General features: G+C 45.7%; 1 protein-coding gene across 5 annotated transcripts in view; it reads left to right on the forward strand.

Annotated features, from left to right (window-relative positions):
• Positions 1–9172: 9172 nt before the first annotated feature.
• The window catches only part of hnf1ba (HNF1 homeobox Ba), a 131068-nt gene continuing 114191 nt past the window's right edge, over positions 9173–26049 (forward strand). For all 5 annotated transcript variants that reach the window (XM_078224804.1, XM_078224807.1, XM_078224806.1 and 2 more), the window contains exons 1-2: positions 9173–9640; positions 17563–17762. In XM_078224804.1, the coding sequence (XP_078080930.1) occupies positions 9291–9640; positions 17563–17762 (550 nt within the window). In that variant the 5' untranslated portion in view covers positions 9173–9290. The remainder of the gene's footprint in view (positions 9641–17562; positions 17763–26049) is intronic.

The raw sequence follows: 26049 nt of genomic DNA on the forward strand, positions 1-26049 counted from the left end.
GAAAAGATTAAGGCCACTGATTGGTGCATGAATTGAATTTTCAGTTGTGTAATGTGTCCTCACTCCAATCTCCCTCTGCCCTCCTTACATAGAATTGTAACATGTACGAATGGGACTTTCTGACTTTAAAATACAATCCCCAAGAGGAACTGGCCCTAAATTTCCAATGTTTGGGCAGAAGTAACAGAATGGTCAATGTCTTATTAAAATTCAAAGTTTCACAGAACGGAGCTCCAGACTGCTTGCATGAAGCTCAATGTGCCAGAGCACAGCATGCTGCGAGTGCGGCACTGTAACTTTAAGCGGAGCACTTCTGGAGAGCCTGGCCCTTTAAGACAACAGGCGTGTACATGGTACAATTCTTCAGAGGACCTGCTGACATCACTCCATTACAAAACAAACACTGAAATGTATTTTTAGCCTTAAAAGTATTAACTGGGCAGCTGGCACATGCAGAGAATGGAAAGTGCAGTCCAAATCACTCATAAAACGGTGAGTTGGCTGTTTGTGCTGACAGTGTTGTAACTGGCTTTGGCTAGCTGTACTTTACATTCGATGCAAGACAGTTTGGCCAGTGGAGGCAGAGCTTGTGACTGAGGCCCATTTTCTTTCTCCAGATTTGACTCGGGCAAGTGGGATGAGACCACCTCAACAACAACTATGACTTGCATTTATCTTTAATATAATAATATAATAAGACGCCACAAGGTGTTTCACAGGAGTACTATTAGACAAAGCAAAATGACACCCGGTTACATACGAGAGAGAGAGAGAGAGGTAGAGAGATTTGGTTTAGGAATTCCAAAGCTTAAGGCCCAGGCAGCTGAATGGAACAGTGACTGAAATAAGAGAGGAACAATTGAGGGAGTGCAGAGACCTTGGATGGTTTTGGGAGCCGGCAACGGGGACAGAGTGGTGGTGGTGGGCTACAGAAACAGGAAGGGGTAAGGCTACGGGGGCAGGAATACCAGGGTGAGATTTCGAACATAGCAGCATTGCCGAATGCCAATCTCGCCTTGTTTCAGGTTTGCGAAGGGCTGTGGCATTTATACAACAACCCAACTCTCCAGCTGAACCAATTGGCCATGTGTAGTTACCAGGAGAGATTGGAGAGGTTGAGATTATTTTCCTTGGAACAAAGAAGGCTGAGGGGTGACTTGGTTGAGGTGGACAAAATTATGAGGGGAAGCGGTAGAGTGGACAGGATAAAGTTGTTCCCCTTGGTGGAGAATTCTAGGACCAAAGGACATAGATTCGCCGGCACGGTGGCACAGCGGTTAGCACTGCTGCCTCACGGCGCCAGGGACCCGGATTTGATTCCCGGCTCGGGTCACTGTCTGTGTGGAGTTTGCACATTCTCCCCGTATCTGCATGGGTTTCTTCCAGGTGCTCTGGTTTCCTCCCACAGTCCAAAGATGTGCGGGTTAGGTTGATTGGCCATGATAAATTGCCCCTTGGATTGTGGGATTGTGGTCGGTGCAGACTTGATGGGCCAAATGGTCTCCTTCTGCGCTGTAGGGATTTTATGATTCTACCCGAACAGGCACCGGAGTGTGGCGACTAGGGGATTTTCACAGTAACTTCATTGCAGTGTTAATGTAAACCTATTTGTGACAATAATAAATAATTTTTTTATAAACTTAATAGATTCAAGATAAGTGCTGGCACGTGTAGAAGGGACATGAGAAAGGACATTTTTTATGCAGAGAGCAGTGAACATCTGGAATTCGCTGCCCAAGTTGGTGGTGGAGGCAGAGATCCAAAGCTTTTTTGAAAAGTATCTGGAACAGCTTCTTCCCTGCTGCCATCAGACTTTTGGATGGACCTACCTTATATTAAGCTGATCTTTTTCTACACCCTGGCTATGACTGTAACACTACATTCTGCACCCTCTCCTTTCCTTGTCCCCTATGCACTCTATGAATGGTATGCTCTGTCTGTATAGCGTGCAAAAAACAATGCTTTTCACCGTATCCCAATACATGTGACAATAATAAATCAAATCAAATCAAATCAATTGGATTTGTGCCTTAAGTGCTGTAAAGTTTATTTATTAGTCACAAGTAAGGCTTACATTAACACTGCAATGAAGTTACTGTGAAATTCCCCTAGTCACCGCAGTCCGGTGCCTGTTCGGGTCAATCCACCTAACCAGCACGTCTTTCAGACTATGGGAGGAAACCGGAGGAAACCCACGCAGACACGAGGAGAACATGCAGACTCCCACACAGACAGTGACCCAAGCCAGGAATCAAACCCGGGTCCCTGGCACTGTGTATGGGCTGGGTGCAGGAAGGTGGGCTTAGAAAGGGCACCTGGGTGTCCTCGGGCTGGCATGGGCAAGATGGTCCGAATGGCCTCCTTCTGTGCTGTTACCTTTCTATGTGTTAGCTTGAGGTGAGCTGTGTGTTACCTTAGCGTTGGGAGTCCGGGGTAACTGTTGACTGAGCAATAAAAGCCGCTTGGTTAGCAACAAGTGAACAGTCCATGGTGCAGACGAATGAACACCTGGGCACTGGACGGAACTCAATGCAGAGCCAGTGGTATAACTCAATACCGCCAGCCCCACACTAGTGTTGATAGGCATGGAACCTCGAACAGGTACAATACAGAATTCACACTGCATCGGTTGTGGAAATGTTTGAAGTAAAGAGGAACTGAAGAGAGTCGGTTAGACAGATTAAATGAATTCTGTTTAGGATAGATATACTGTCACCTTCTGCAAAATGTTCTTGTTTTGAACCGAGCACCATACTCAAACCAGAGGAGAAGCAGTGTGTCTGGGAGGGGGAAGCATTCTGACAACTGTGATGCCAAACAAGGTGACTTGAAGGAGATGGGGGTGTGGGTGGGTGTTGTTTTGAGTCGGGGGGTTGGTGGGTGGTGGTGCTTGTAAGTTACCTGCGGTTAATGTCAATGTTGATCCGAGGGCCAATGCCACATGCCACCCACAGCCACTTTACACTGGAATAGCTGGGGGGGGGGGGGTCGGGTCGGGGGACTGTCCCCAACGGCAGAACTCGCTTCCCAGGCAGTAAGAATTCCAGCCAGGCGGGGTACCCGCCGGCTTGGAGCTCAAGCCCCAGCCACCAGCCTCCAAGTCTAGGAACTCCGACACTAATGGTCATTACAGCGCAACTCACAAAGCTCCCCGATAGAGGTACCCCGTGTTAACAAATGAATCCGCACCATCTTATTAACCCTACCTTGACCTTTGCCCCACACTGGGTTATAAGATCCAATAAAATGCTCTCCGTGAATTGACATTAGTTTCAATTATTTGACAAGAGATTTCGAGACATTCTTTGCTGCAAAGACGCGGGAACGCGAAGATTTTATATATATATATATATCTGGAACTCTGAATAGTGCATCATTTACAAAATAAACTTGGGAGATTTGGGATATTTACAGCAAGAGTGTTGCTGAGTAGCGGAATCAGAGAAGATGGGCCAAATTTGAACAATTCGTCCTGTTTTTTTTTGTTAATGAGGAACACCAACCAATATACTTTTGAAAGCACCCAATATCAGGTCTCTCAAACCTCCTTGTTGGCATTAATGTATCCACGTGTTTCAGAAAGCACCGACTAAACATTGATTCTACATCAGATGTTAAAATAATAAAACTCCTCAACTCTGTGATGCTGTCAGACTGGTATATTGTCCACTCATTTCTTCTTCCCGTTCATGTGGGTCTTTTTAAAAAAATTACTCCACATGTTCCTCTCAAAGTAACTCGTTAGCAACGCCACGCCAAATAGTTTTGATGGAACGATTTATTTATTTTTCCCAATTCCTGCATCTTGTGTGAAGTATCGAGCAGCAGGTATTTATTTATATTCAGTGATCTGCCGTTGCTTAATCGGAGATTTCTACCATAATGCGAGTCTTATTTGCTATCTCTCTCTCTCTCGACGACAAGTCCCTCTTGAAATGAATTCTGTGCCAATCCCCAGAACCTATCCCTAAGACAATTCGGCAGAACACTGGGTAGATAATGAGGCTAAAAGGACATAAACTGAAAATCTGGTCATTCAAACCGATAAACTCACTCCAACTTTAACGAGGGTAAGATTATGACAATTTTTAAAAAAAAGTCTTAACTCTTCCCCCATTCTTAACCCCCCCCCCCCTTAATAAAACTGGGAGACGCCAACCAAACCCCTGATAACAACCACACTAGACTGGGAGAAGTCGCCTCTTCATTGTCATGTTTAGACCAAGTAAATTCCTGTAGCCACATCGTGACTTTTTAGGACTGGGACGGCATTGTTTATATAATATCATTAATCAATAAAGCAATCTTATTTATTTAATGGGGGGGGGGGCAGTAGACACAACTTGAGAGAGAGAAAAAAAATGTTGATAAACGCGGGTCCATCCTATTTACTGTTTACAGTGAAAAAGCCACCTGGGTACAAAATCAAATGAGGATTCTTTTATAATGAAATCAAACCACGCTCTGGGAGAATACACCAGAGTCGGCGAGAGATGATCGGTCAGAATTAGCCGCTGTTCTACAAAAAAAAACCCAGCGTTGCGGGGCTATTCTGGAAAGTTACAAGATTATGGAGGGTGATAACATTGAAGTGACAATGGGCTCCATTCAGTCTTCTCTCTCTCTCTCTGGAGATTGATTACATAAAGTGCGACTGCATTATTTGTCGGGAAGCCAAAGCTTCATTTTGAGTCACCGGCTGGATTACCGAAAGGCCCCCATCGCTGCCCTCCCCCCCCCCCTCCCGCCACCGGTGTGTGACCAGATCATCATCATGGTGCGATATGAGGAATATACCTGCCTCCCCCAATATCATTTCTGTTCATGCCACCCTCCCCGCACTCCCTTTTCTCAAGAGCAATCAAACATTTGCCCAAGGTACCAAATACTTATTGGCAGCTTGAGTCTGCCAGAGGGAGAGAAACATAAATAATTGTGCCTAATCAAGTCATGGAGTCATGTAACTAAAGTCGTGGGGGTTTTGATAGCGATATTTCCAGCTTCCTATTATTTTATTTCAGGCTGTTTGTTTGCGTGTGTGTGTGTGTGTGTGTTTTATTTAATATCGGACACTCTTGTTACACATTTCCATTTGGACTGTAATACGGTGGAGGGCTAACATTCCGCACTCCCACTCTGTATTTCTGTTTATCGATCCATGCACAATTCACACAGCCGGGAAAAGGCCACTGGTCGCCGCCTGTTTTATGTATTGAGCGTTCGTAAACACAAGCATTTGGGTGCGCAGGCGATCCAAGGATTGGTGCAGGTTTAAAAATAGGCCCAGGGTGCGGAGGGTGCTTCCTGGATAAGACGGTTAAAGTTTAAGTTTTCAGTTTATATTTATCAGTCAGAAGTAGGCTTACATTTATACTGCAATGAAGTTAAATACGTAAAACATTGAGATTTTTTTTTAACGCTGAGTTCCAGGATTGCAATTCTGCTCTCGAGATACTGTAAAACTGTAAAAGGGGGCGAGTGAATTCGTTATTGAGGGTCATTAGCCACCCCCTCTCCACCCCTGACATGTCCCGTCCACTCAGACACGAGCAATACTTACTCTGCACATAGAGTCCACGAGAGAGGACAGCCGAGATTCCTCGCCACGCAATGGTCAAAAAAACACACCGAAGAGAAACATTTAGATTTTTAATCCCCGTCGCTCCTAATCAGAGATCTTTCTACCTTTCCAAAGGACTTTGGTAGCTTACATCCAAGGGCAGTTTCTCTCTCTTCCCCAGGCCACAGGTGTGGTCTCTCTCTCCCTCTCTCTTCCCCTCTTCTACAGAAGACTTCTCCCCCCCAGTGGTTCGTTCAGTGCTCCCACTAAGACAACAGTCTAGCAAACCGCAGCTCCTCCCGTCCAGAAACGGGTTGTGTACATTAAAAAAAAAATCGATTTATCTGCTCATGTCGCTGACCTCTTTTCTACTTTTATCGATCAACCTGTGGTATATTTGGGGATGGGGGAGGAACGGGTATTTTTTTTGTCCATTCTGACTGACCTTCTTGTCTGAAACCCCTCAGCGTTGCGCGGAGAACTCTTTGCCGTGTGTTGAATGGCAGTTGTACCATTTGGAACATTGAAACAAAATTCAATCAAACCTCGTTAAACTTTGAATTATTCCACCGCCTGTTGCTAGAATCATTAATTAAGGTGCAACTCCTGTTTATTTTTGAACAGCAGAGAATTTTATGTTTGGACATTACTGACAGTTCTCCCATACAATCGGAGTTATAAAGGTAGAGAGAATGTTCTTACTCGTTCGTGATGTATTGGGGACATCTCTCAACTTTCGTTTATTTCATCCTTAAAAGTTACAAAGCCAATGCTCAGAGTGAACCTGGCAAACCCCAAACCCATCTCCTTGCTTGCTCCAAAAAAAACCCAAATTCAAATTGAATCCGATCCACGTTCCCCACAAGAGAGGCAAACAAGATCCAAGCTGACAAGATGAGATTCCTTCTTGGGCTTAATCTTAGCCAAAGGGCCGAGAAACAGAGGGCTAGCGCCTCTGAGCCAACTACATGGAGATCAAAGCGGCCATGTGGAGTGATTATGAGCTCTGAGGAAGGGTCATCCACATTCGAAACGTTAGTTCTATTCTCTCCCCACAGATGCTGCCAGACCTGCTGAGATTTTCCAGCATTTTCTGTTTTTGTCTGAGATTCCAGCATCCACAGTATTTTGCCTTTATCTTGGGTGAATGTGTGGTCTGGAGACAACAGGGGTTCCAGTCTCCAACGACACATTTTTTTCCCTCAAACTCGTCAAATCTCTCAATTGCAGCACCAATATAGGTTGGAAAGTCAGTTACAATTTACACTGTGAACTGGAAGCAAAGCGGACCCCTCCAATAAACTGCATCGTGCGGCCAGTACACACTTATATCAGCATAGGACATTCTGAAATAGCCCTCCATTATTAATAATAAATTCATTTTGGGCACAGGAGCCTTTTGGAAGTGTCACACTATTTGCACTCTTTCCCAAAGCACCCATTCAATAATCACCCTCCCATATCCATGTTTTAACAACCCCCCCCCCCAACCCGCCCCCCTGCTGTTTCTCTTTTCGTTTTTATGTTCGCAGAGGACAAATAGATTCGACTTGAGAGCGCTAACTGGACATGATTTGATATAATTGAGAAACCCCAAACTGTTGACAAGGGAGAGGGTTAAGATAAATAAACCCGAAGCACCAGGAGAGCCAGTTATCACCCCACACCGGAGCCTGTGGCCCTCTGTTTTTGAGAGGGTATTTATTTTCAGGGCAGGATACAAGTTATCCCCCAGGATTAGCCGCAACAGAATCGGATGTGTCGTCCCTTCGCTTTCACTATTAATAAGAGTAACATTCAAAGTGAAATCGAAACAAATGATCCACTTCAGGCACGATTAAGGTCTGAGGGGAACAGGCACCGAATCCTCTACAGAAGAAATAAAAAACAGGTCTCGGTTACATTATATGTAACCCCCGCAACAGAACGTGACATTCGATTGCTGTCTCTGGGAGCGAAACACATTCTAAACGGGATGCCTGGAGGAGCTTTGGGGGAACCTTTAACAGCACCCAGGCAATAAAACTGCTGTAAACTGTTGTACAGGACCCGTTGAGTCCGGCCGAGACATTAGCGCCCTCCTGAAGGGGTATTGTTTTAGGGAACCGTTTGAACTATTACTCCGAATATAAAAAAAAAGACCCAGCGAAACTGGAGATTAAAATGAAAAGGCGCGTTTATTCCTCATATATTTTGAGCTGTGCTTCTATAGTTTTCTATGTTTAATTCGATATGAATTGCATCATATTTATTTTTTAATCGAATCAACTTCACCTTACACATTTCCCAACTCCCTAGTTTTAAGTGCATCTATAATGTGACAGTACACGTGGTGGCCAAACTCGCAACTTCTGAATAACATGCCTGTTTTAAATCTCCACAAAACGGGCTCTAACTCACAATATAACTCCAAACTCGAACGCACCCCATATTTTTCTTTCCTTCCCCCTCCCGAAAAAAAAACCCCAAAAATAAAATGAAACGAAATAAATAAATTATACTAAATCCGCACTCCTGAAGAAAACACTTCTTACATCCTGGAAGGTTGGTTGTTGACTTTTAAAGAGTTCGACAGAGGCTGGAAAACTGCACATTCGGAGCAAAAGAAAAATCAGTCTCAAATGCAAGGGGCACAAATTTGTCAAACGCGTTCATTTTGCCCAGGGGTCCAGCCCAGAGTCAGGGACCCCGAATCTAAATCGTCTTGCTCTGAGTAAAAATTGATTTGTTCGCGTTCGGCAGCAACTATCGAAATTAAATCTCTCAAATCATCACTTGAGTGGGGGGAGGGGGGGATTGGTTAATTCATTGGGAATAACTTCCAGTGTTGTTAATTTCCCTTGCACTGTTTAAACACACCCCCACCCCCCCCCCCCCCCCCCAGAAAACCTAGTATCGAGAGTCCCCAGCCTGGCTGGTCCCAATTCTGATTTCATACACACTAATCTCTAAAGAAAAAGTCAGACCTTAGACTAATTCACTTTGTAACGGCCTACTTCTCACGTCCTGCGGTGTTAATTCTCTTGAAAACACACTTTAAAAAAAAAATCCAACGTTTGATTTTCCTCTCTCGCCTGTTCGTGTTTTGTTTAGTGTTAACTGAAAGTTTTATCTCCTTCAATTTAACGGTGTGTGTGTGTTGTGAGTGTGTGTTTTATTTTGACCATAACAGAAAACAGCAATCCCTCACTGCTTGCGCAGTATATGTCCACTCGGCAGGTACTTTAAGCAGATTCTGGACTTTGTGCAGCCGCCAGTCCAAAGTTCAGAGCTTTGTAGGCGCGGAGCGATAAATAGCGGCCAATAAAATGTGACAGTCTCAAATGTAAACACAATCAGGTTCGGATCACATTGTCCCAGCTCCTCCAACGCACTCTCTCGCAGTCAGCTTGTATTTGCATATTGCTAAGACTTTTCCAACCTCCCCTCCTCCCTCCCTCCCTCCCTCCACCTCCTCCTCCTCCCTCTCCCAAAGCCTTCCCGTCGATTTGCATATTCTTATATTCTCTTCCCAATGATCATGGCAGTTTAGTGTAAAGGACGCCTGCAGGAAAAAAAAAACGCCTTCTGCCGGATTGTCAATTTTTCCCCCCTTTTGATGCACGGCAGGGAACAAGCGTTGACCAAGGATCCGATTGGACTGTCTGTGCTTAGATATATTCCCCCCCCCCCCCCCCCCCAGTTTAAGAGAGAGAGGGAGAGAGAGAGAGGTTTGATTTATTTTTAAAATATGGTGTCCAAGTTGACCTCTCTCCAACAGGAGTTGCTGAGTGCCTTGCTAAGCTCCGGGCTTTCCAAAGATGTCCTCATCCAAGCGCTGGAAGACTTGGAGCCCTCGCGCAACTTCGAGGTGAAGCTGGAGAACCTGCCCGTCTCGCCGCTCAAAATGAACGGGCCCGCCCCGGAGGGCAAAGCCGTCTTCCACACGCTGACCAACGGGCACGGCAAGGGCAAGCTCTCCGGGGACGAGGGCTCCGAGGACGGCGACGACTACGACACGCCGCCCATCCTCAAGGAACTGGAATCTCTCAACACTGAGGAAGGGGCCGAGCAGCGAGCCGAGGTGGACAGGATGCTGAGGTAACCCCCGCTAGGGTTGTATTTATTGACTAATACTTAGTGTTGTTTCTCTTGAAGTATGATTTTACATTACCTCGCCGCCTGATGTGGTCATAGAGTCATAGAGGTTTACAGCATGGAAACAGGCCCTTCGGCCCAACTTGTCCATGCCGCCCCCTTTTTTATAACCCCCTAAACTAATCCCAATTGCCCGCGTTTGTCCCATATCCCTCTACACCCATCTGTAACTGTCTAAACGCTTTATAAAAGACAAAATTGTACCCGCCTCTACTACTACCTCTGGCAGCTTGTTCCAGACACTCACCACCCTGTGTGTGCGCTCATAGAAATATAATGGCAAATACTGCGGATGCTGAAATATAGAAAATAGAAGTAGGAATAGGCCATTCGGCCCTTCCAGCCTGTTCTGCCATTCATTATGATCATGGCTGATCATCAAATTCAATATCCTGATTCCCCTTTCCCTCTATATTTCTTCATCCCATGTCCCTAGGGGATTTTCACAGTAGCTTCATTGCAGTATTAATGTAAGCCTACTTGTGACACTAATAAATAAACTTAATCCCTTTAGCCCCAAGAGCTATATCTAATGCAATTAGGTAGGGTGCAATTTTGTCTTTTAAAAAGCATTTCGGCAGTTACATGGGTAAGATGGGTATAGAGGGATATGGGCCAAACGAGGGCAGTTGTTTATTTATTAGTCACAAGTAGGCTTACATTGCAATGAAGTTACTATGAATATCGCCGAATCACCACACTCCAGCGCCTGTTCGGGTACACTGAGGGAGAATTTAGCATGGCCAATGCACCTAACCAGCCCGTCTTTGGACTGTGGGAGGAAACTGGAGACCCGGAGGACACCCATGCAGACACAGGGTGAATATGCAAACTCCACACAGATAGTGACCCAAGCTGGGAATTGGACGCGGGTCCCTGGCACTGTGAGGGCTAGCTTAGTGGTTACAAAATAGGGTGGCATGGACAAGTTGGGCCGAAGGGCCTGTTTCTATGCTGTAAACCTCTATGACTCTAATTCCTTCTTGAAATCACACAATGCTTTGGCCTCAACTATTTTGTGTGGTAGTGAATTCCATAGATCCACCACTCTCTGGGTGAAGAAATTTCTCCTCACCTCAGTCCTAAAAGGTTTGTCCCTTATCCTCAAAGTATGACCCCTAGTTCTGGACTCCCCCCACCACTGGGAACATTCTTTCTGAATCTACCCTGTTAGAATTTCTTAGGTTTCTATGAGATCCCTTCTCACTCTTCTAAACTGTCCTTTTCTCAATTAAAATAAATCAGGGCGTAAATATATCTTCCACTGCCTATGGGCTGATTGCTAAACTCCCCAAGTAGTTTATTATTTATTATGGGGAGGGGGGATATTAATTAAATGCAACGCCAAGACCTGTGTGGAAATGAACGGCTAAGTCTTGGCTATAATCGAAGCATTTGTTCCCTCCTGTATATTTCACGTATAAACAATTTCTAAAGCCAGGTCGCTTGTGTTAAGGGCGCGAAAGGGAATCACGCAATCGTTATTATTATGTTTTGCAGTGTTGTTTAACAGGCGCGTTACTTTTGGACACCTTGTCAGTTTCGCGCTGTTATTTTGTCAGTTTCACCTGGAGTTTCACTCTGTCCCATTTTGGTAGAACCTCCGGATCCATAGACAGGACAGGGGGGTGGGGGGGAAATCACAGTGATAATTGAAGTGCATCTCCTAAAAAGTAATCACCAAGGAGGCACAGGGTTAGCGAAGTGTGATCAACCAAAAAAAAGGTGCCCTCTTTTCAAAGCTGATATACAACTTAACCATAAAAAGTACTCCTTATAAAGTGAGGCGATCCGGCTGTCCAGGATGTTAAATTGATTTTTTTCTTATTTGGGGTAACATTAAGTTAATGGGCATATTCCGACAGATATTGATTTTATTTGAAGTTCTGCTGATTTTTCATTATCCAAAAACAAACCGGTTAGTTAAATCCTGGAAAATCGCCCTCTTATGTCAGAGAAAAAACAGGAGCGTTAGTGGAACCTCAACATCAAATAAAAAGCACTGCTCTCCCGGAGGCGCCTGTCCTCGAGTGTTACTCCTCAAAGCGATGGGGTTCAAACTCACAAGCCCATCCATTCGCTTTATTTCGAAGCCATTATGTTTTAAAGCGCCCATAAATCGTCAGCTTTTCGACCCAGTAGCCGAGAAAGGGGGAGTCAGATTCAGTGAGTGTTAGTTAGTTAGATAGACAGACCACTGAGTGCAACCTCCGCGGGCTCCTCTGTATCCCCGTGTACGACAGGGGAGAGACATTGTAGCCTTTCGTTCAACTTTGGAACCCATACGAAGACGGAGGGAACCGAGTTATCCAAGTGTAAGATTGTAACAGTGTGTGTAGCAAAGTTAATTTATTAGTAAGGCTTACATTAACATTGCAATGAAGTTACTGTGAAATTCCCCCAGGAAGGCTGAATTGTGTGTATGGAACAATAACTTTGTAGCTTCATAAGTGCACACATACTTACATACCTATCATTATTTAGGTTTTAACATACGTGTTGAAATACATTTTTTTTTAAAATTAAAAAACAAAAGCCTGACATCAACTCCACCAATATTCGAAGCGTGTTAAGTTTGTAGTTGTTTCTTCGCGTTGTTATTTCCAGTTGAGAGCGGAGACTGGCGGCTGCAGTTTTGTTGTAATGTTTGACCGTATTGTAACAGTTTGTAAATATAAATCTGACCCAGGCTTGCTGAGCACGTGGAGCTGACGTTTCTTGCAGAGTGCTATTAATTTATTATAAATCATCAACCCAGAATGAGCAGAAAAGTGGAACACACTTTGATTAGGTGAATGGCTAACTTGGTTACTCATTGGCAAAGCCCAGCTGTAAAGGTACTTGAATCCAAATGCGGGGCATTATCCTAAGCAAACATGTGTGTTTGGGTTTTGGGAGGCCGTGATAACTTACTAAATATGATCTGAAAATTACAATCGGCAATCTGATGTGTGTGGTAGCCGTGTATAAGGCATGGCATTCCATATAAATAAAAATCAAAACCGCACACCATTCTGCGGCGAGTTGCCTCTCCTTGTTTTTACACAACTCCCAATGTTTTTGCAATTTGACTGATAATTTCAGCGACCCATTTAAAGGGCTGGACACACATCCCTGATTTGTTGCCCTATTTCCAATTTGCATTAAATATTATTATTTTTGTTTATTCGCCCCCTCGGAGATTGTTTAACCTTTTGGTTAGTAAACGCTACCGGCGATGCATGGGATGAATTAACAAAAAGTTTTTGTTATGAATTATGATCATGAATTAACAACACACGGAGGGGGTCAGGAATCCAGTCGGACACTGTCCCTCCAGCTGGTCGCTAAACGGGGAAAAATGTCTTTAATTCTGACTTTAAAAAAAAAATACGGCTATTTATTTTTAAAATAGAAAAAGATATTTACAGATGGCCACAAACGGCGCTTTGGATTTAGCTCAGACGGAACGAAACGTTATTGCTTCGATTGGATTCCTTCAAACAGGGATATTAGTAATCAGATAAACCTCTTGTCGTTACATAGGACGGGAAAAGATTAAGCGGTCGATCAGGCAATATATCGAATCGGGTACATTAACAAGCGAGGGGGGAATTGTCCATTGCATTGCGAGGGTCTTAGGTCTACGCGTTTGAATCATTTCACACTATATCGGAATATCACCAAATTAGCCAAACTAATTTGAAACTAAAATGATCAGACACGGCCCCCAAATAACTTCGCTACATTTTAATTGTAGATTCCAATTTTTTTTGGCAATTCCAGGCTGGAGTGATATTGGCAATCAGTTGCTGTCCTGAATATTTTTTGTTTAATTCTCCCCCCCCCCCCCCTCTCTCGCTCTCCCAGGGTAGGGGTAAGAGCTGTTAGATCGGTAAACAGGTAACAAAAAAAAAATGAGTTAAAAGACTTGACTTGAGAGAGCACTGGGGCGGGGAAACGAACGCCTGGGCCCGTGTTCAGTTCACGGGAGAATGGTCTCCTGAGAGAGTGGTCTCCCACTCTCCACGCACTGTGAGAAAACTGTCAGGGAGGGTTGGTGGGTCTAAACGACCTCCAGTTGCCAACCAATTGTGGGCAAGATGTGTCATCTCTCCAAAATAAAAAAAAATCAACACCAATTAACTGGAAGGGAAGTTTCACCTAACCGAAAAAGGTTTTCGAGATTTTCTGCCGACAAAGTTTCCAATTGGTTGGAGATGTTTCGTGTCTGTGTTGGGGACGAGGATGGACTCGATTCTAAAAATCTGGGCACTTCACTTGGGTGAACAGGTAATGAAGAGAAGTGGCTCTTTAGAGTCGAGAAGGCTTGAGGGGGTCCCCATCAAAGTGTACAAAATTATGAGGGACATGGATAGGGTCGATAGGAAGAAACTTTCCCCCTTAGTAGAGGGGTCAATAACTGAGGGGGGAGGACGTAGATTTAAGTTAAGAGGCAGGAGATTTAGAGGGGATTTGAGGGAAAATATTTTCACCCCGAGGGGGTGTTGGAATCTGAAACTCACTGTCTGAAAGGGTGGGAGATGTGGGAACCCTCACAAAATTTAACATTTAAGCATTTAGATGAGAACTTGAAATGCCACAGCGTACAAGGCTACGGACCAAATGCTGAAAATGGGATTAGAATAGATTGGTGCTTGAAGGCTGGTGCAGACACGATGGCCAGAACTCTACTACCTCACCGGCCACAGAATCGGTGCGGGCGAGGGTCCGACAACGGAAATCTATGTTGACTTTGGGTGGGGGCGAGACCGTAAAATCCCGCCCGATGGGCTGAAGGGTCTCTTTTTGTGCTGTAAAACTCTATGGGGGGAATTTTATCATCCCACCCGCCATGTGAATCGTAGCAGGCAGGGGATGGATCAGGCAAAGACCTGTTGATCTCCAGCGGGATTTTCCAGTTTTGGGACAAGGGGAAATCCTGCCCTATGACTCTAATATTCACCTGAATCAGGATTGGTCATCCGGGCATTGCGATCTGTACAGTGAAAATTGAGGCTTTGGTCATGCTGGCTCGTGGTAAAAACCCACCTGGTCCATAAATGTAGAGAGCAGCAAATGTCCCCCTTTTACCTGGTCTGTCCTCTACGTGATTGCAACCCCACAGCAATGTGACTTACTCTTAACTGCCCTCAAGACAGCTTAGCAAGCAACTCAGTTGTGTCAAACCCTACCACAAAGTATAGAAAGACCATCTGGCATTGCACCTCGGCCTATTGGCTAAGATGAAGTGTCAGATCAAGCCCAAGATGGGATGCAATGCTTAATCTTGTCAGCTTGGATCATGTTTGTGGCACAGTGGTTAGCACTGCTGCCTTATAGCGCCAGGGACCTGAGTTCAATTCCTGGCTTGGGTCACTGTCTATGTGGAGTTTGTACATTCTCCCCCTGTTTGCGTGGGTTTCCTCCGGGTGCTCCAGTTTCCTCCCACAGTCCAAAGATGTGTGGGCTAAGTGGATTGGCCATGCTAAATTGCCCCTTAGTGTCAGGGGGACTAGCTAGAGTAAATGCATGGGGAATAGGGCCTGGATGGGATTGTGGTCGGTGCAGAATGGATGGGCCGAATGGCCTCATGCACTGTAGGTTTCTAAGATCTATGACTCCATGATTCTTATGGGGACCATGAATTGGATTTTGAATTTGGTTTTTGGATGCAGCAAGGAATGGATTTGGGTTTTGCCCGGTCCACTCTGAGCATCGGTTTTGTAACTTTAAGGATGGAGTAAAAAATTATTTAAAGAAACTCACTTGGCATTGAATTCAAAGACCACAAAGCATTTTCTGTTCCAATAATCTTCAGCTGCTTCATCAATCACCTTCCCTCCATCACAAGGTCAGAGGTGGGAATATTCACTGATGATTGCATAGTTTTCAGTCAATTTGCAATTCCTCAGAGATGGAAGCAGCCCGCATTGGCATGCAACAAGACTTTGGACAATATCCAGGCTTGGGCTGATATGTGACAAGTAACGTCTGTGCCACACAGTGACCACCTCCAACAAGAGGTCTTAACCACCTTGATATTCAGTTGTATCGCTATCATTGAATCCCCCACCATTAACACCTTAAATGATCAGAAACATAACTGGATCAGCCACATAAATAATGGGCTGGAAGCGAAGGGTCAATAGTTGGACATTCATTGGTTAGTCACTCACCTCTTGACTCTTCCAAACTTTTCCACCGTCCACAAGGTACAAGTCAGGAGTGGGATGGAATACTCTCCACTTGTCTAGATACATGCAGCTCCAACATAACTCAAGAAGCTTGACACCATCCAGGATAAAGCAGCCCACTTAATTGCCATCCCATGGTGGGAGGCGATGGCCTAGTGGTATTATCGCTAGACTATTAATCCAGAAACTCAGCTAATGTTCTGGGGACCCGGTTCGAATCCTGCCACAGCAGGTGGTGGAATTTGAATTCAATAAAAAATATCTGGAATTAAGAATCTACTGATGACCATGAAACCATTGTCAATTGTCAGAAAAACCCATCTGGTTCACCAGGAAAGGAAATCTGCCGTCCTTACCTAGTCTGGTCTATATGTGACTCCAGAGCCACAGCAATGTGGTTAACTCTCAACTGCCCTCCAAGGGCAACTCGGGATGGGCAATAAATGCTGGCCAGCCAGTGACGCCCATGTCCCACAAACAAATAAAAAAAAAATCCACAAACATTTATTCCCTCCTGCACAGTGGCAGCAGTGTTGCAAATTGGCTGAAAACTGTGCAATCATCAGCGAATACTCCCACTTCTGACCTTGTGCTGGAAAGAAGGTGATTGATGAAGTAGCTGAAGATTATTGGATGCTGAGGAACTCTTGCAGTAGTGTTCCGAAGCTGGGATACTTGGCCTGCAAGTACAATGTCTGCATTTGGTTTATGCGTACTGTCTACAAGATGCACTGCAGCAACTCACCACCTTTGACAGCACCTTCCAAACCCCGAACCTCTACCACCTAGAAGGACGAGGGCAACAGATGCATAGAAACACCACCACCTGCAAGTTCCTCTCCAAGTCACATACCATCCTGACTTGGCACTATATCATGGTTCCTTCACTGTGGCTAGGCCAAAATCCCCTCCCCCCCCCCTCCCCCCCCACCCCTCCCTCTCCCAAAAGCACTTTGGGTACACCTACACCACACAGGCTGCAGTTGTTCAAGAAGGCCACTCACAACCACCTTCACAAGGGCAATTAGATATTGGCAATAATGAGGGCCTGGAGTGACTCACATCCCATGAATGAATAAAAAACAAATATTGACCTAATGGCGAGAGGTACAGTGTGAATCATAGAATCATAGAATAGAATTCCTACAGTGCAGAAGAGGCCATTCAGCCCATCGAGTGTGCAACGACTCTCTGATAGAGCATTTTACCCAGCCCCTCTTCCCTGCTCTATCCCCATAACTCCGCACATTCCCCATGGCCCATCCATCTAACCAACATATCTTGGGACCCTAAGGGGCAATTTAGCATGGCCAATCCACTTAACCTGCACATCTTCGGACTGTGGGAGGTAACCGGAGCACTTGGAGGAAACCCAGGTAGACATGGGGAGAACGTGCAAGCTCCACACAGTTACCTGAGGCTGGAATTGAACCCAGGTCCCTGACACTGTGAGGCAGCAGTGCCGCCCAAGTCTTAATAAAATGAGGGTGGGGGGGGGAGGGTGGGGGGTCTCACATCAATGTATTTTAAAGTACATTCCCTGCAATAATCAGTTAGTTGCTCTAGCAAGTACCTGGATGAATATAAGTGACTTGCTAAAAGGTACGTTTGCCTAGTTTGCCCCCTTGTAGGGAAGTGGAGGACGGAGATGACTGTGCTAAACGCTGTGTTTATTTGATGACACAACAGGGAGGACCCATGGCGAGCGGCTAAGATGATCAAAGGTTACATGCAGCAGCACAACATTCCGCAGAGGGAAGTGGTGGATGTGACGGGTCTCAATCAATCTCACCTCTCGCAGCATCTCAACAAGGGCACCCCAATGAAAAATCAGAAGCGGGCCGCCCTCTACACCTGGTACATTAGAAAGCAGCAGGAGATTCAGAGACGTAAGTGTTTTCGTCCAAAACGGGAGGTGTGGGGAAATTGTACATTCTGATCAAGTAATGCGAAAGTCAGTGGTAAATGATGTGATTGTGAGAAAAATAAAAATGAAGAGTTGAAAATTTATTTATTAGTGTCACAAGTAGGCTTACATTAACACTGCGATGAATCTACTGCGAAAATCCCCTACCCATTCTCTAACATAACCCTTTTAGCTTCTGGTTATGCATATATGGCAACAGCCAGCATAATTAAAGATGCCACGCACCCCGGACATTCTCTCTTCCACCTTCTTCCATCAGGAAAAAGATACAAAAGTCTGAGGTAATGTACCAACTGACTCAAGAACAGCTTCTTCCCTGCTGCCATCCGACTTTTGAATGGACCTACCTTGCATTAAGTTGATCTTTCTCTACACCCTAGCTATGACTGTAACACTACATTCTGCACTCTCTCCTTTCCTTCTCTGAATGGTATGCTTTGTCTGTATAGCATTCAAGATACAATACTTTTCACTGCATGTTAATACATGTGACAATAATAAATCAAATCAGATCAAATCAAATCAGATATTATATTGAAGCACTTCCAGCTCTAGGTGATTTTTTACATTAGGGTAACATATAGTTAACATTTCACATGGACAAACCTTCTGATTTCCCTCAGATATTCAGAAACCATCATTCTCAGCAGCTCTGGGATAATTTATGAAAAATTACATGATGGCAAGGGGCACATTCAACAGGAGTAGTAAATCATGCAACATGGGGTAAATAAGCATGGTGGCACAGTGGTTAGCACTGCTGCTTCACAGCGCCAGGGACCCGGGTTCGATACCCGGCTTGGGTCACTGTCTGTGCGGAGTCTGCACATTCCCCCGTGTCTGCGTGGGTTTCCTCCGGGTGCTCCGGTTTCCTCCCACAGTCTAAAGATGTGCTGGTTAGGTAGATTGGCCATGCTAAATTCTCCCTCAGTGTACCCGAACAGGCGCCAGAGTGTGGTGACTAGGGGATTTTCACAGCAACTTCATTGCAGTGTTAATGTAAGCCTACTTGTGTTAATAATAAATAAACCTCAACATAAAATGAAGGCATTCAGGGGATTTGTCCAGTTTTCAGAGACTGTGTTTTGGACTGAAAAAATGTGTAAAAAGCTACAGGAAAAAGCCACTTGCCCAGTGAGCCTGTCCCTTTCTGCTTGCTCCTGAACACACCTTGCTGCCTTCTCACCACATCCTGCAATCCCATCTTTCTTCAGAAACACACCAGTTCCCTCGGGCCTGAGTAGGGCAAAGGGACACAGTTTATGTAAACTTGCAATTTAAGGCTGATGTCAGCAAGTTCTTCATCATGCAGAGAATGATGCACTCAAGGATAGAGTGATGAAGATAGAATCCCTATGATGGTTTAGAAGGCAAATTTTGTGGTGAGGGGGAGCTTTAGGATAATTCTTCTTCCTTGTAGTAATCATGTACTGAGGAAAGGATGAGCCTGAAGCCAGCCTGTACCTTAAGACGGGTTTCTCTTCAAGCCTGCAGAGTAAAGACACGGAGCAGGATTTACCATGTAACTAGCAGCGTGTTTCCCGGTGGCAGAGATGGCCTGCCATTGGCAGGTGGTGGGATCTTATGGTCCTGCCATGGTGAACAGGGATTCCTGTTGAATGTGCCCCTTGCCATCATGAAACCCGTGGCAGGGATGTGCCGTTGGCAGAGCTGGAAGATCCCACTGGCATGAATGGCTGGAAAGATTCCAGCCACAGATTCGTTCAGACCCCCTCAAAACCTCTTTATAATCGTGGAGTCATAGAATCCCTACCGTGGGGCGGCACGGTAGCGCAGTGGTTAGCACTGCTGCTTCACAGCTCCAGAGTCCTGGGTTCGATTCCCGGCTCGGGTCACTGTCTGTGTGGAGTTTGCACATTCTCCTCGTGTCTGCGTGGGTTTTCTCCGGGTGCTCCGGTTTCCTCCCACAGTCCAGAGATGTGCGGGTTAGGTTGATTGGCCAAGTTAAAAATTGCCCCTTAGAGATCTGAGATGCGTAGGTTAGAGGGATTAGCAGGTAAATATGTGGGGGTAGGGCCTGGGTGGGATTGTGTTCGGTGCAGACTCGATGGGCCGAATGGCCTCCTTCTGCACTGTAGGGTTTCTATGATTCTACAGTGCTGAAGGAGGCCATTCAGCCCATTGAGACTACACCGACAACAATCCCACCCAGGCCCTATCCCCGTAACCTCACATATTTACCCCGCGAGTCTCCCTGACACTAAGGGGCAATTTAGCGTGGCCAATCCAGCTCGCCCACACATCTTTGGATACGGAAATGAAGCCCGAATACTACCCCAACTGGGGACACATGCTCTTGATTGCCAATTTAACACTTGTACCATGTCACAGCACAATCCAAACATTGACAGCAGGAGGTCTTTTGGCGCAGTGAGTAGCGTCCCTACCTCTGAATCAGAAGCTACATGTTCGAGTCCCGCCCCCGGACCTGATGGCCAAGGAAGGTGTGACTGTGGGGTGGCACGGTGGCACAGTGGTTGGCACTGCTGCCTCACAGCGCCAGGGACCCGGGTTCGATTCCCAACTTGGGTCACTGTCTGCGTGGAGTTTGCACGTTCTCCCCGTGTCTGCATGGGTTTCCTCCGGGTGCTCCGGTTTCCTCCCATACTCCAAAAATGTGCGGGTTAGGCTGATTGGCCATGCTAAATTGCCCCTTAGTGTCTGGGTGATTAGTAGAGTAAATAAGTGGGGTTACAAGGATAGGGCCTGGATGGGATTGTTGTTGGTGAAGGCTCGATGGGCCAAGTGGCCTCTTTCTGCGCTGTAGGGATTCTATGATTCTAAGGTGTGATCATAATGTGGCCAAACAGGGTGCAAGTCAAACTGCAAAATCCTTCCAGTGCGCACCAATGGCAGGTGGTAAGCGCAGGAGAGACTTGTGGTCAGCCATGGTTGATGCAGAGTGGCACCCCCTCAATCAATAAGCCTCTGGCAATAGACTAGTGACATGTTCCGGGAAAAATCTTGCTATGGAAACAGCTGAAAGTCTGCCTTCGTGCACCACAGGATGTGAGAAGAGACCCACAGTCACAGCCTAGTAAACGAGTGAGAGACAACGATCAGAATTCTCTGGCCATTCACGCCGGCATGATTCTCCGGTCCCCCTGGCAGTGTATCCCCACCCCTGGGTTTCCCGCCGGAGTGGGGTGATGCTAATGGGAATTCCCATTGACAGCAGCGGGACCAGAGAATCCTGTCGCTAACGAACAACGCCGTATCTCCCACTGGTGGGAAACACGCGACTGGGAGGCCAGAGAATCTCACCCAGCGTTACCACTTCTGGATAGATTCAAAAGATGGGCAAAGTGGCCTTCCTGAACTATAATTGCCTTGCGACCTTGAGAATCATTTTGCACCATATACTTGGTGCACTTTGGTTGGTTCCTCCAAATTAATGTGGGAAATATTGATAACAACCCTAACCCTAACCCCAAAACTGGAAAATCCCACCCGAGGTCAACAGATCGTTGCATGGTCCACCCTCTTAACCCACTACGATTCTCGTGACGGGCGGGATGGGAAAATTCCCCCCCCACAGTGTCTGTTTTATTGGTTTAGAAAGGCAGACTCATTTATTTAAATTATACCTTCAGTCACCCTCCCTGTCCCCTCACATGCATGCGTAACAAAGTCTATTTAGGTATGGAGCCAAAATACAGTTAATTAGGACATTTAGAAATTAGAAGCAGGAGGAGGCCATTCGGCCCTTTGACCATTCGACCATTCATTTTGATCATGGCTGATCATCAAATTCAATATCCTGATCCTGCCTTCCCCCCCACCCCCATCCTTTGATCCCTTTAGCCCCAAGAGCTATATCTAATTTCTTCTTGAAATTACACAACGTTTTGGCCTCAACTACATTCTGTGGTAGTGAATTCCACTCATTCATCACTCTCTGGGTGAAGAAATTTCTCCTCACCTCAGTCCTAAAAGGTTTATCCCTTACCTTCAAACTATGACTCCTAATTCTGGGCTCCACCACCATCAGGAACATTCTTTCTGATTCTACCCTGTCTAACCCTGTTAGGATTTTATAAGTTTCTATGAGATCTCCTCTCACTCTTCTAAACTCCAGTGAATATAACCCTAACCGACTTAGTCTCTCCTCATATGACAGACCTGCCATCCCAGGAATCAGCCTGGTAAACCTTCGCTGTACTCCCTCTGTAGCAAGGACATCCTTCCTCAGTAAAGGACACCAAAACTACACATAATACTCCAGGTGTGGCCTCACCAACGCCCTGTACAATTGCAATAAAACATCCCTATTCTTACTCAAATCCTCTCGCTATGAAGGCCAACATGCTATTTGCCTTTTTTACTGCCTGCTGTACCTGCGCGCTTACTTTCAACGACTGATGCACAAGGACACCAAGGTCGCGCTGAGTATCCACCTCTCTCACTTTACATCCATTCAAATAATAATCTGCCTTCCTATTATTGTTAAGCTATTATCACAGTAGATCGAGGGGAAAAGAAGATATATTCAAAACAATATACAGTTGAATAGTTGTGAGATAATATGCCATTTAATTGCCAGTAATCTATTGTCGGGGGGTGGGGGGGAATGGAATAGTACATAACACAATAAACTCCAGGTCTGCAATGCACAATTAAATAAATTCTGTGTCACAGCAGTGTAAACAACCTGGTACAATAGCATTTCAGATCACACCATTTAAATGTGGAGTTTGCCATCTGCTACTGTCTGCCATGCCATCCACTGCTAACAAAAACACCACAGAAAGTGAAACAGAAAAGGTTATGTGAGCTGAACTTGTGTATATTCTGTGGAATATTGCAGGTTATAATGTAAGCAAAAGGCACACAATATCTTGGAGTTAAGGTGAGCACAATAAACACAGGATCCAAATGGATCTGGTGTTAAATAATCAGACCATAAGATATAGGAGCAGAATTAGGCTATTCGGCCCAACAAGTCTGTTCCGCCATTCAATCATGGCTGATACGTTTCTCAACCCCATTCTCCTGCCTTTTCCCCGTAACCTTTGATCCCCTTACCAATCAAGAGCCTATCTATCTCTGTCTTGACTACACTCAGTGACCTGGCCTCCACTGCCTTCTGTGGCAATGAATTCCATAGATTCATCACCCTCTGGCTGAAGAAATTCCTCCTCATCTCGGTTCTAAAGAATCGTCTCTTTACTCTGAGGCTGTGCCCTTGGATCCCAGTCTCTTCTACTAATGGAAACATCTTCCCCATGTCCACTCTATCCAGGCCTTTCAGTATTCTGTAAGTTTCAATGAGATCCCCCCACTCATCCCACTAAACTCCATCGAGTACAGACCCAGAGCCCTCAGATGCTCCTCATACGTCAAGCCTTCCATTCCCGGGATCATTCTCGTGAACCTTCTCTGGGCTCTCTGGTGATAGGGTTTAAGATGGACAATATTATCCCTTTAGTTTGCTCCATTTTCCTTTGGTAGTTTTACATGCCTTTATAACACCAGTGTGAGATCATGTAACCAATCCTTCTTGATTGATCCCAAATTCATTTTGGTTTTTTGCTCTGACTGGACTCAAGTTTCCAACAATAAGCAAATGTTATCAGTTTTTAGGTTGCAATTGCCCTTGTTATTTTTTTCATACATATTGCATTTCAGCCATCAATATGCTGAACTAACGTAAAAAGAATGAAACTGTGGATTATATACATCAAATTAAGTCAACTTAAGGCAGTAAGTCAATCTCAGACTTCTGCTGTTTATAACATACATATTTAACATATAACATACGTGGCTGAATATGCAAGTCTTTCCCCGATATAAAAATATACATCTGTACCTATAAAAATATACATCTGTACCTATATACACAGATACACTAATTGAATTGAACATATTGTCCCACTGGAAAATGAAAATTGGTAAAATAGAGGTGATACTTTTAAACCTCGCTTTATGGGAGGGATAATTCTCCTATCCGCTGCGCTGCTTTTGTCGCACAGTGGGCCGGGAGACTCTAATGGAGGCCGTTTTGTGGGCTCCCCACTGGGCGCCACATCCCCCGCGAGTCTCCAGCAGCCGGATTTCCAGTGCTGTCAGCTCCACGCCGGAAATCAGCATGGAGCTGCATAATTTATGGTAATGCGTATTATCATACAATTTCAATATCAATAGCGGGCCCGTAACTGAAGTCTCCAGGCCCGCGAGTGTCTCCCCCTCTTCCAGGAGTGGTTCACTCCAGGGGGGTTTACAACAGCTACCCACTTGCGGGGAACAAGTGGCCTGACCCCACTGGACTGAAGTGGGAGGGGGAGGGGGGCAATTGAGGTCTCCCCCCCTCCGAGGGTCAGGCGCCGGGGTGGGGTGCACGCTGGGCATTGCCATCTTGGCAGTGCCAGCCGGGGTCCCCTGGCACTGCCCAACAGGCAAAGTGCCAAAGTCCCGGGGGAACCTTGGCACTGCCCATCAGGCTTAGGGTAGTGCCAAGCAGGCAGGGCCTGATGGGGCGGGACTTCAGGGATGATTGGTGGGGGTCGGGGGGGGGGGGGTTCCAGCTGCCACTGTGCATTTGGGCTGAGTGACAGAGGGAGGCCAGCGATCGGGGCTGGCCATTGGAATGGAGGTGGTTGGTCAGCCTGCTGGGGGGGGTCGGGCTTCTAGGAGGGGGTTGGGGCTGCGGTGGGGGGTCAAGGCTGCTTGTGTGGAGGGGGGGTGAGGGTGCAGGGTGGGGGATTGGGAAATTTGGGCTGCGGGAGGGGAGGTGTTGTGGCCCAGGCATGTTTGGGGGGGCCAGTGATCAGGCCATGGGGGTTGCACAGCCGGCATTGCGGGGGTCACGGGGCTGAAATCGGGAGGCCGGCAGACAGGGGCAACTGTGCATGTGCCCATCTCAGCGCTGACAGATCAGCGTGTGCGCAGTGGCCTGCTCAGTGCTATGCTGCCAGCCTCTCCAGTGGGAATAGACCCTGCTCACTGATTTCTGGACTGAATCACACTCGTGCACTCTGCAGCGCACAGGGTGTGGGAGATTCATTTTGAAAATGCCACTGAAAAAAACAGCGCAATTTACTCCAGTTCATAGAAATCATAGAAACCCTACAGTACAGAAAGAGGCCATTCGGCCCATCGAGTCTGCACAGACCACAATCCCACCCAGGCCCTACCCCCATATCCCTACATATTTTACCCACTAATCCCTCTAATCTACGCATCCCAGGACACTAAGGGGCAATTTTATCATGGCCAATCAACCTAACCCGCACATCTTTGGACTGTGGGAGGAAACCGGAGCACCCGGAGGAAACCCACGCAGACACGAGGAGAATGTGCAAACTCCACACAGACAGTGACCCAAGCCGGGAATCGAACCCAGGTCCCTGGAGCTGTGAAGCAGCAGTGCTAACCACTGTGCTACCGTGCCGCCCCTTGGTGTTTTTACATAAATTTACGTCTTGAATTGTTTTGGAAGAATCACCCCTACATTTTCAGTCATTTAGAAATCCACCTTAATCTAACAAATCCTGACATTGAGAATAACTTTCCTAATCTTCATGATAATGCTTCATACATTAGTCACAATAATAGCACAGAAATGAACATTTATATTTTACCGTCAAATGGGACCCTATTAATCATTCTCCCAATATATTCTTATTTTTCTATTCAATTTTCCTGAAGAACGTACATATCAAATTGTCGATTTAAAAACTTTCTCATTAATGTTTAATCTCCGAACACATCCAGGCACTACAGCTGCTTCTTTGCATTAACAATTAATTCCTGGATTGGAAGATGTCTTCTAGGTTAAGATACCTGCAGCACAACTCTTATTTCTCATCGCTCCATATTCTCCACTCTTAACAGACTTTGGATAGTCAATAACTGATGACACACCATTTCCTTGTTCTACAATAAAATAGATTTGTCATTAGGTTCCATTACTAAGATCTATATTCATAATGGTTATACTGTGTGTGGAAACCAATAGGATCTTAACCCATTCAGCACGGACTTGTCACATTCCAGCTTTTGATGGTGTATATTTATAGATACAGGAAATCTTCAATGGCAAATATTATAAGGAGAGTGACCATGGATTAGCTACCCCTCTGCCTTATGGAAAACCCTTTCAAATTGGTTTTGAGAAACATCCCAGGTCATGGCACAAACTGACTCAAAACCTCTGACTCTAAAACACTATTCTCGCTAAGAGAGGCCAGAGAAAAGCTGACATGGAAAGGTACTTAGGGTGTCACGGT

Source organism: Mustelus asterias, chromosome 12, assembly GCF_964213995.1.
Source record: "Mustelus asterias chromosome 12, sMusAst1.hap1.1, whole genome shotgun sequence".
NCBI classification, from domain to species: domain Eukaryota; kingdom Metazoa; phylum Chordata; class Chondrichthyes; order Carcharhiniformes; family Triakidae; genus Mustelus; species Mustelus asterias.